This window comes from Octodon degus, unplaced genomic scaffold (genome assembly GCF_000260255.1).
Source record: "Octodon degus isolate 3935 unplaced genomic scaffold, OctDeg1.0 scaffold00180, whole genome shotgun sequence".
Taxonomy (NCBI): Eukaryota; Metazoa; Chordata; class Mammalia; order Rodentia; family Octodontidae; genus Octodon; species Octodon degus.
Genome location: NW_004524756.1, coordinates 1819902 through 1831918, shown reverse-complemented (window position 1 = coordinate 1831918; position 12017 = coordinate 1819902). Strand labels below are relative to the sequence as shown.

The 12017-nt window shown below is 42.6% G+C and overlaps 1 protein-coding gene across 4 annotated transcripts in view; it reads right to left on the bottom strand.

Moving 5' to 3' along the window:
* Positions 1–6593, bottom strand: part of Elf2 (E74 like ETS transcription factor 2) — a 27997-nt gene extending 21404 nt beyond the window's left edge. For 2 of the 4 annotated variants that reach the window (XM_004643635.3, XM_004643636.2), the window contains exon 1: positions 5839–6593. In XM_004643635.3, the coding sequence (XP_004643692.1) occupies positions 5839–5896 (58 nt within the window). In that variant the 5' untranslated portion in view covers positions 5897–6593. The remainder of the gene's footprint in view (positions 1–5838) is intronic. The other 2 variants (XM_004643633.2, XM_004643634.2) reach the window with 1 other exon arrangement.
* Between the last annotated feature and the right edge of the window lie 5424 nt (positions 6594–12017).

Sequence of the window (12017 nt, the reverse complement as noted above, 5' to 3'; positions counted from 1 at the left end):
GGCATGTGGTGCTGGGGGATTGAACCGCGGTCCCTGTGCTTTGCTAAGCTTGTTCTAAGTAGGTGCTTTAGACCACTGTGCCATCTCACCAGCCCAATATTGCCATTTTAACATATACTCAATATGAAGAGGTTTAAAACTCAGTTCCTAAGCCACACTTCAGGGGCCAGGGAGATGGCTCAGATGGCTAAGTGGAATAAGCGCTTCCCTGGCAAGCACAAGGGCCTGAGTTCAATCCCAGGTCCACCCAAAAAAACAAAAAACTAAGCCACACTTCAACATTTCAAGTGCTCAGTAGCCACTTGTGGCTAGTGGCTACCACACTGAACCATAAACTGTATTTCAACTATTCTTATTTTATTTTTATATAGAGGAGTCTTTTACACTCAAATTACTGAGGACCTCAAAGAGATTTTGATGTTATTGAAATTATTTCCTGATTCATTTAAAATTATAGACTAAAAAATTATTTTAGAACAAAAAACCTAAGTAGCTTTTCTTTTCTTTCTTTTTCTAAATATTTTTGCAACTGGGCAGGCAGGGGTTGGATAATGCAGTGCTAGGGATCAAAGGTAAGACCTTGCACATGCTAAGCAGGCTCCCTACTCCTGAGCGACATCCCCAAGTCCTGCAAGCCTTTTTTTATTAGCACTGGACTTAATAGAAAGCATATGGATTTACCCATCTCCTTCAATGGCTATGTCTGACTGCCACAACAACCTCTAGAAAACTTTTTTTTTTTTTTTTTTTTTTTTTTTTTTTTTTTTTTTTTTTTGCGGAACCAGGGATTGAACTCAGGCCCTTGCACTTGCCAGGGAAGCGCTTATTCCACTGAGCCATCTCCCCGGCCCCAAAAACTTTTACTATACACTTGTGAAAGACAAATAGTACCAGTATATTATGAAAATAGTTGGTCTTTGGAGATCACTCCCAGAGTGACCAGATCAGTTTGATTTGTAACTGAGAAACACAGCTGTAATTTGTCATCAAACATAATTAATAACAACTAAATTCTAGGCTGTTTCTGCTTTAACTCCTAAGCATAATGTTTATGCTTAACCATTTTATTTCTATAAGTAAAACAATGTATGTATACTTAAAAATAGAGGATTACTGCGGAAGGTTTTCTTAAGTATTTCTTTACATCTTTTTAAGCATTTAAATTATAGATTAGGCAAGGGGTTGTTTTAAACATTGCCAAGAATATTACATTCCCTGACGGTTCTATCAACCAAATTTGTTTGTAAAGAAAATCATTTCATGCTGAATTAACATGACATTTTGCACACTAGTATTACTCTGGCTCTTCAATTTATTTATGAGACAAAGTCTCACTAAGTAGGTGCAGCCTAGCCTCGAACTCAGTCTCCTGAGTGCTGCGATTACACGAGTGCCCAACCTGACTGGCTAAATTCCTTCTTTATTTTTTATTTTTGTTTTGGCGGAACCGAGGATTGAACTCAGGCCCTTGCGCTTGCCAGGGAAGCGCTTATTCCACTGAGCCATCTCCCCAGCCCGCTACATTCCTTCTTACATAAACTTTAGTATTAATGCTGCAACAGATTCCAAAAATTAATTTTTTCAGTAGTTTGAAGAAAACAATTTTTAAGGAATGGGGCCAGAACCAAGGATTTCCTGCATGTAGTTCTACCACTAATTATATTCCCAGAGTACAAATAAATTTTTTAAATGACAAAAAGTAATGCCTTTTTTCTACCTATATTTTAACACATGCTTCCAATCTGTCCGCATATTGCTCTCTTTCTTTCCTTCCAAATTGATAAGCTGTTCAAGGATACAGGTTAAATATCTCAAACCTTAAAATACGGTATCTGAAATACTCCTTAGTACTTTAGATACCAAATATTCCAAGTTTATTAGATACTCCAATTTACTGAGATGAGATTTTTCTATTTCAAATTTTACAATGAACTTTGACAAAATACACAGGTTCTGGGGGAAGGGTTCATGAAAATGTCTTGGTTCCATTCCAGAACACCCCCCACCCCCGCCACTTAACAACTGCACTGTACAGCAAAAGTTCTGATGACCTCTTCTCAAATTAAGAAAAATGGGGCTGTGGATATGGCTCAGCAGCATAAGCACTTAACTGGCAAGCACAAAGTCCAGAGTTCCATTCCTGGTACAACAACAACAAAAAAGGAAGAAGAAGAAGAAGAAGAAAAAAATTATAAAGTCAAGGAATGCATACTTAGGAGTAAAGAAGCAGACTTCTCCCAAATCCAGGCTATATACAGCTTACATATGAGTATTAGAAAAGTGCCAATGTTGGGCATTTGTTTTTCTTACTTGAAGCTATATCTGTATCTGCCAGAACTGAACTGAAATTAATAAAGTAGATTACAGATTTCCTCAACAGCTACACATAGCCTTAAGTTCCAATGAGGCACACATTTACATTTTCTTTCTTTCTTTTTTTTTACATTTACATTTTCAAAGATGCGCTCACTAACCTAAAAGACGAACAGTATTCACTCACATGATGTAGTATTACTATTATTATTACTATTTTAAATTTTTTTAGGTGGAACCAGGGATTGAACTCAGGCCCTTGTGCTTGTCAGGCAAGCACTTATTCTACTGAGCCATCTCCCCAGCCTTAATGCAATATTTTTTAAAAATCAAAAAAATGATAAGCCTTAGGGCTGGGGAGATAGCTCAGTGGCTTAGTGCCTTCCTGGCAAGCACAAGGTCCTGAGTTCAATCCCCAGTACCAAAAAACAAAAACAAAAACAAAAGACAAGCCTTACATTTCCATGCAATGAGAAACTGCATGAGCCACTCATTATTTTAGAGCTTTCAAAGTTCTTAAGAACACATCTAGGCAACCCTGTTCCCTTAACTAGAAATGAAGTTGGAAAGAGGTTCAGTTGCTAGTAGGTGCCAGTTTAGTGATAGCCAGACACAGATCCTCAACTTCAGACGCAGGGTCAAGGGCTGGTCTCATACATGTTCCCAATGAAGGCTTTTATAAAGCATGTCAAGTCTTGACCACAAAAATGTTTTGCATCTTTAAATGACAGTGATCTATAGTAAGTATGCTTATTTAATCTTTCATGCAAATTCCTTTGACAATGTAAATGTAAATAGCTAAAGGAGTACCCACCCACACTAATTAAATTCTAAAGGGGGAGATAATACCAAAGTACAGTACATCCTCTGGTACCTTAACATAGAACAGCAGTAGTGGTAATACTAGATCATCTCCTCAAGCCTTCATAACTATCATTCATCCAAATCAACCCATCACCACAATTACACTTGTACATTATATAAATTTTCATGTCTCAATTACACTAAAATCTCTAAGAATTCTCTTCACGAACTCGATGACTTCCCTCAAGAAAACAAAAAGGTATCATGTGTCCATTTTCTAAACAAAAAATTTTAAAACATTACTCTCTTAATGCCACTGTAAACTGTCAGTCATAATACCTTTCTGCCATTAATCTTAATTTTCTAAACCTCTTTCCTCTTCAATTTTTAACTCACTGAATAAACCTTGGGTAAAGCAACAAACCTGTTTCAAGCTTCTGCCTATGTAATAGAGCTTCACATCACATGGACAAGATCAAAAAAGAAATTTTAATTGTAATACATATATGAGAGTACTAAGGAACTGAGTTGGGCTGGAAAATGGCATTTAACTTTCTAAAAAAAACTGTTACCATGGCTGAGGGTGCAACTCTGGCACAGTACTTGTCCAATCCTGCCAGAGGCTCTTTGCTCAGATCCCCAGAATCACAAAACAAAAACAATAATCAAAACAAAAAACCCTTCAAAATTAAACCTGTACCTTCAAACTAAAGACTGTCATAATATCTACTCCAAACAAAGTATCTACAGGTTATGTTCAGTTTAAGTCCAAAAGTTCATGAAAAAAAATCTTCCACTAAGTTAAGTCTTATGTTTATAGAATTTTTGAAAGTTCTGACTACACAAGCTATTCTAAGTCTCTCAAAAGTTTTAACCACTGGATACTAAATGGCCTGAAATGCGCGCGCGCACACACACACACACACACAACCACTGACCCAAGAACTCTCAGTACTAATAATGTAAGGGAAAAAATTTATATTAATTCATCTCAATTAATGGCAAAGGAAATGGCAAAGGATAGCCATTAATTAATTCATCTTAATTAATTAATGGCTATCATTATGCTGCCTTTCATTCACTAAAACAACTGTCAAAAAATGTTTTAATTTCTCAGTATGCTGCTTTTTCTTTGGGACATTTGAAACACATAATATTACATTACATAGAGTAAAAAGGCTGCTCGCCATATGTTATACAATACCTATGGTTATATTATTCTAGACTTTAAACTTAAAATTGTTCTGTTAAATTTAGAGATACATGAAACATGTGTTCGTGATTTTGCCATAGTTGAACTGAATGAGTCTCGCCAACCAAACTAACTTCAAGACCCCTAACTAAAAACAATGCATGGAAAGGAGCGTAACATCCACAGCATTAGTTAGGTAACTATCTTATTTTCCAATGCCCATCCATGCAATACGAACTGAAACCCAGAGAAAGAATATGTATATTTATTATAGTCAGTGAACAGTATTCAAGCAGTGTTCCAAAGATTCAGGGCCCTCACTGCGCTGTCTGCTATTAGTAAAGCTGCTTTTTCTATGTAACTTAAGTCCGTGCCCTTCCGCTGCAGCAGTGGCGCTGCACATCCCCCACCCCCGCGGCCACTTCCGTGTTTACACTCCTCTTCCCTCCAATTCCATGCGTACAATGTCAGCTCCACTCCCGCCCAATCTTCATTGGCCCAGCGAGGACCCATGGTCCCGCCCCCAGAAATCAACGTTCTTATTTAGAACATCTCCGAGAGCAGATTGGAACCGTGCGCCTGTCAATCCCGCGCATTCTGTCCTCTCCTAGGCGCTTCCGCTGTGGTGGGAGGTTTGGGGGAGGGGAAAGGGGGCAATTCCGTGCTGAGACTTCCCAGGGGCCAAGACGCCCGCCCGCCCCACTCCTTCACATCCACCCGCTGTTTACAAAAAGGCACTTGCTTTTCTCTGCCCCTGACGCTCCAGGTCAGGGGTACGAAATACACTCAGTGTCCTTCCCATTCTCCCCCTGAAACAACACCCACGAGGGAAGGGGCATAAATCTAGTTTCCTCACAGCCCCTCTCCGTTCGCTGCCGAGAGGAAGGCGGGCCGGGAGAAACGCCGTCCCGGGCGCCGGACACTCCGGAGTGACCCTTCCCGGGACCGTTACTCCGGAGGCGGTGTCCTGCGGGGCCAGGAGAGGGAGGGTCCGCGCGGGTTTTGGCGGGTATCGTTCGCCGGACATCGGCCGGGGCCGCCTCGTCCATGCGGAAGTCGCGGGCCGGTGGGTGCCGCGCGACCCTGGAGGAGCCCGCCGGCCGTGGCCAGAAGCGGCCTCTCCGGCCAGACAGCGTGGCAGGCGCCGCCGAGAGACAACAGCTCCAGTCACTTCCTGGTTCCTCGGCAACTGGGGCGAAGCGCGCAACTCGTCCGTCCTGAGTCCCCAACTTAACCACGGCTCCGCTCCGGCACTCGCTGCCAGCGCTCCGCCCGGCAGCCGCGCCGCGCCGCGCCCCGCGAGCCCACCCTGAAGCGACAGCGCCGGATCCGAGGCAGGTTACTCTCCAAGGTGATCACTTCCTGATTCGTCGCCTCCATTACTTCATTCACTCCCCCCTCTCCCGGCCGCCGGGTGCCTGTGGTGGACACGCACCCCTGCACTGACCGCTCGGGGGAGGCACCCCGCCTTCGGTGCACCCCCTCTCCCGCTACACCGATGCACAGGAGAAAAGTTGCCCTGTCCTTACCGGCCCGGATGAGCAGATCCAGCTGGTTCGTGGGTCCCTCATGCAGAGACGTCGCCATGTTTATCCCGGGGCTGGAGCTGCTGCTGCTGCTGCTTCACATTGACTTCCACCGTGAGCAGCGGCGGCGGGGGCGGAGGCGGAACCCGCGGCCGGGGACACGCGCCGTGCAGCGACACACACTCACGCACTCGCACACTCCGACGCCCGGATCCTTGCGCGTCCTCCGACAGGAAGCCGCGGCCGGCCCGCCTCCCGCCGCCGGGCTGAGAAACCCCACCACCTAACGGCAGGGGCGGCGGCGGCCCGGCTGGCGGCGCGATCCTTCCGCCCCGCGCCCAGACAGGAAGTCCCGACGCCGTGCGCCGACAGCGGCCGGCCGCAGGGACACCTGAGGCTGGGGAAGCCGGCCTTCGGCCCGCCTCAGCAGGAAGGGGTGCATTTCACGCTCTGCTGAAGCGAGGTCCGCGACGGTGCCCCTCTGGAAAAAGGCCATTAATCACGTTTTCTTCCCAGAAGCGATCTAATACCTATTCTCGCCGCTGTAAATAAAGGTGGCTTTCTTACTTATTTTGGCCTTTTCAGAGCTTATGCAACGTATAATCAGTTCACTTTAAAGAACAGCACTTTAAAATAGGAAAAACAAAAAGTCATACCTGGAGAATATTCCAGAGCATTACTTGGAAAGTAAGGAGATTCTAATGCTTTGCGAAACTGACTGCACTCCTTACAGGAGTAGTAAGCACACTAAACAGTTATACAGTAAATCTCAGAACTCACCAACCTCTGAGAGATTAGATTAGAGCCGTTTGCTAATCGTGAAATTCATGTACCTTTCACTTCCGTTTAGTGTATTCGTAAAATCATATCCATTTTATGTCACCTCCAAAAACTTTGCTAGGAACTAACCTTACAACAAAAATACTACCTAGTAAGATGGAACAGGGGCCAGGGAGATGGCTCAGTGGAATTAGCACTTCCCTAGCAAGCGCAAGGGCCTGAGTTCAATCCCCGGTTCTGCAAAAAAATAAAATGTAACAGAAGGGGTAATTTGCCAATTTAGTGTCTAAACTTTTTTTTTTAAAAAGTACTTTAAAAAAAATATTTATTTATTTATGGGGCGGGCAGCTCAGCCCACCAGGGGGCGGGCTGGCTGGCATATGGTGCTGGGGGATTGAACCACGGTCCCTGTGCTTTGCTAAGCTTGTTCAAAGGAGGTGCTTTAGACCACTGAGCCATCTCACCAGCCCTAGTGTCTAAATTTCTTGAAAATAGGAAATCAATGACATCGAGATGTCATTAAAACAAGAGAGTGCCCTTTTTTTAAGAAAAAAAATTACTGGAGATTGAAACAAGGATTCACATATGCTGGGCAAGCCCTCTACCACTGAGCTACATCACTAGCATGCCTCTCCCTTTTCTTTTTGAGGATTGAAATCGGCTTTTCGCTGAGCTACCTCCCTGATGCTTTTCCCATGTCTTATTTTGAGACAGGGCCTTGTGAAACCCGTCTCAGCATCCCAGAGTGCTCGAATTCTAAGTATGCACCACCACCACCACACCTGACTAGTATTTATTAATTTAAAAAGTATTTGAAACAATATGCTATCCTAAAGTTCTTTGTCAGAACATTTACATTAAACAATGCTTCCTACAAAAATGTATTTAATATTTGCTAAGTAAACAGCTTTGGCAGATAAACATTTAACAAAGTGACAAAAATTTTATGATGTGAATTTACAAACTGTGCGTACAATGTAGAGAAAAAAAAATCTGACCTCGCACCATGTGCATCCACCTGCCTCAGCCTCCTGAGTGCTGGCCCAGTTTAAGCAGCATCTTTAACAGCCTCCACATGGAGGATAAAGAATAGTTAAGTGGTAACTGTTGGCTTTAGGCCTATTATTGAAATTGATAACCTATCTGAATTTCCATTCTAGTCAGTTTCTCACATATATACTTAGAAGGAAAAACAGCAATATAAGCCAAAGGTTTATTTTCTGTGGAAGTGACAAGTCAATGCAGCTCAAGAAAAAAAAAATCATCTGTGTGAGAATAATCAATGTGAAGCCCGATGCAAACTTTTTATCTTACCTGTTTAAGACAGATCTTAGGAAGTGCAGTGTGTGTGTGTGTTACTGTGTACATCTGTATACACATGTATCTTATGTTCCTGTCTTCAATGCAATTTTTTTTTTTTTTTTTTTTTTTTTTGTATTTAGGACAGGATCTTCAGGGTATACAAGGTCTCACTGAGGAGATCAGACCTGTAGTGATCCTCCTGTTTACAGCCTCCCAAATTCTGGGATTACAGGTGTGCACCACCACATTTAGTCTCAATCGCTATCTCACCACGCCCAGGGAGCAGAGCTTGCATGGCAGGCCAGGGGATCAAACCCCTAACAGGCTGAGCTATGTGACCGGCCCTTCAGCGTAATTCTTGCTTGCTTTCAAAAGCCACTAATACTTTTAAGAGATCAACATTTCTATCCTGGGGATACAAGAAGGGGTAAGCTGCTATCTAATAGGGCTGGAGAGATAGCTTGGCAGCCTGGCAAGTACCAAGGACCCAGATTCGATTCCCAGTACCACAGAAGTTTATACTTTTTTGATACAGAAACTTAATTTGGAGGCTTAACCTGAATAGGGAAGATATTCAGTGGGTCCTTCTATTAAAAACCAAAACTAAACAGGAGCTGCTGTGGCATGCACCAGTATTCCCAGCTACCAGGGAGGCCTAGGAAGGAGCACTGCTTGACGTGAGTCCTGAATTCATGGCCAGCCTGGGTAATATGGTAGTGCTGATGAATAAATCCAGGGCCTCCTCACACATGCTAGGTAAGTACATCATAGTCCCCTGTATTTTTAACAACATGAATAAATACTAAACATAAAAATGTGGCAGGACTTAAATATGTATACATTTTTCTACACAGTATGATTCAAGTTATACAGTATACACGATATATACTACATATGTGTGTACTGTATGTACACGTGAACTCATCTGCATTTCTGTCAGGACTTCAAGATTAAGTGGTGGTGCATCCCTGTCATCTGAGCACTCGGCACCACATGCAGCACCAGCCTCACCCCTGGGTGCACTGAGCTAGCCACTAACACCAGGCATGGTGGTGCACGCCTGTAATCTCAGTGCTGGGGAGGCTGAAACAGGAGGATCACTACGAGTCTGTAGTGAGACCCTGTACCAAATACATAAAAAATAAGTAAAAATAAAGTACTTATAAGCAGAATTTTTTTTTAAATCAAAGCTGTTATGGCAGACACTTTCGAAAAATTAATATTCTGCTAATGACATTACAGAAAATATTCTCTACATCAAAGTTACTGATAAATGTCTATGTTAAATCATTACCCTCATTTTTTTGCTTCTTTTCCACCTGCCTGAAACAGATACTGCTGTTATGCTCATTTTATGTGAAGAGCTGAGGTGCTTTGTTTAAGGTAATAGTTACAGAAAGGCAGGGTCAGAATTTGAACCCAAACAGTCAGACCCATCTTTGAACCCAACACTCCCCAGGAGAGTAGCAGATCTGTGTACCTGCTATCATGAACTCAGTACCTGCAGATTTTCTCACCTACAAATTGTTTTATATTTCCCCCTTCAAAAAGTAAAGCTAAATTCCTTTTCTTCTCCCCCTTAAGTACAGGATGGACTTAGTTTCTCACTTTTATCAAAATAAAGGAGAAATGATGAGGTCATTTGGAGGACACCAAATGCTATGAAAAAGAAAAAAAAAAAAAGCAAAAGACAATGACCTACCAGTGAACATGTAACTAAGCTAACTAGGAAACACCAATGGTGGCCAACCTATGGCACACATGCGACAACAGGCATACAGAGCACTCTGTCAGCTAGGAGCAAAATCACCCCAGAAGCCAAGCACTGTGTAACAGCGCACAAAAGGAGCCACGTGCATGATCAGAGAGATGTAGCAGCAACTCATTAGCTGTGACTCTAAGATTTCACGTGACCCATCAAGTGTACCTCCAAGGACGTGTGTGTGTAATATATATATTTGCTTGGCCCAGCTGTGATTTTAGCAGAAACCCTTACAAAGTACGAAATGCACTCAGATGCTTTTTTCAGCACAGACTGAAAGGTGGGATCAGTGGAACGCTGCCCACCCTGGGCAATGCACTGGTGGGCAGCAAATTCAAGAGGAACTCCCCCTGAGAATCACTGCCAGAAAATGCTGATTCAGGAATATCCAGTTATTTAATGTTAACTAATTTGATATAGAAATAGATTTGTGTGCTTCCATTCTTTAAAAAATGTGGTGGTTTTTGGAGTCAAATCTTGAACACCAAAAAATTATTACAGAACAAAAAAAATAACTGAAAACATAGTGACACATCATTCCAAGAGGCCTGGACAGAGTCATGTGGAGTGACTGGACACAATGAGAAACCATTACATATCCCATGTAGTGAAAGTGTTATGTTGCATATTACGTGTCAGATGGCACTTCAACACCAACCACAAAGTGGTGTCAAACTCAGTGACACTAAAAGGGGAGTTTCATGAAGGGATACTGAGGAGATGACATTTCCACTATCTTAGTTTTTCCAACTATCTGTCTAAAACAAATCATTCAACAGCTGCCAGCTTTCAAATTTGTACATAAGCCCCTCTCTTTATAGGGATTTTACCAAAACAGCCATGTTGGTTTTCTTAAACTAAAACCTCAGTATTCAGGTTTAATTGCAGTACTGGCCCTTTAGGATAAGCAAGTGGGTTTTGAACTTCGGGTACTTGGTCTCACTGAAACTGACTCTCTGGCCCCGACTACACCATCAGATGACATAAGGCCTGGTTATCTGTTCCATAGTGCCATGACTGAACCCATGGCTTTATGCATGCCACCAAGCACGCTACAACTCTGGCCCTTTTTAAAAGTTATTTTGAGACAGGGTTTTTGCTAAGTTTCACAGGCTTGTGATCCTCTTTTCTTAGCCCCCTGAATATCAGGAATTATAGGCTTGGGTCATCACACTTGGCTTCTACTTACAGCTTTTTTTGTGGGGGGGGGCACGTTATTTTTGAGACAAAGTCTTACTATACATTCTAGTAGTCTTGAACTCACTGAGTAGTCCAAGCTGTCCTTGAACTCACGTTTCTCCCGCATCAGTCTCTCAAGTGCTGGATATCTGCAAATTTTGATTGTATTACTGATTTGTTTTAAGTATCCTTGAACTCTCGGCCACATATGTATTCATTTATTCAACAAATATGCAGTGCCTACTTTGAGCAAGTTTCTACTGTAGGTTCCTATTATTAGCAGCACTAAATGGTACAACCAAAACACAACAAGCCTTTCCATTCACACAGAATTCCTCATCAGGAGTGAAAGTCCTAGAGACAATATGATACACAAATTGCTTATACATGAAATTAAATACAGTAACGACTGTATGCTGCATTCTATAATACCACTATACAAAGTTATTTATATACACATAAACTATGTATGAATTCAAGGGGTTAGGTTAAGGGGGTACCCCTTAAATGGGGACAGTACCCCTGGGTACTGAACCCAGGACACCTTCACATTTAGGTATATCCCTACCTTTTTTTTTTTGGTTTTGGTTTTGGTTTTTTGTTTTGCGGAACCAGGGATTGAACTCAGGCCCTTGCACTGAGCTATCTCCCTGGCCCCCATTTTTATTTTGAGACAGGGTCTTACTACGTTGTTCAGTTGTCCAAACTGGGCTTAAACTTATGATCCTCCTGTCTCAGCTTCCCAGAGTGCTGGGATTATAGGCACATATCAGTCACCACAACCATCTTCGATTTTTTTTTTCCCTTTTTTGAGATAGGGTCTTGCTATGTAGTTTAGACTGGCCTTGAACTCAACAAGTAGCCCAGGCTGGCCTCAAACTCTCAATGATCCTCCTGCCTCAGCCTCCTGAGTGCTGGGATTATAGGCTGACTGAACTGAGGACCTCACACTTGCCAGGCAGGCACTAATGCTACTGAGCTATCTCCTTGGCCTAAACAGTTGTTTTAAATTGCATTTACTAAGCACTCATAAGTGCATGACACTCTACAAAGTGAGTCAAAATAGTTTATTTTTCTTGTAGTTCTAGAACTGAACACAGCCAAGACGATGAGCAAATTAGGCAACCACTCTCACTGAGTTATATTCCCAGCCTATGGT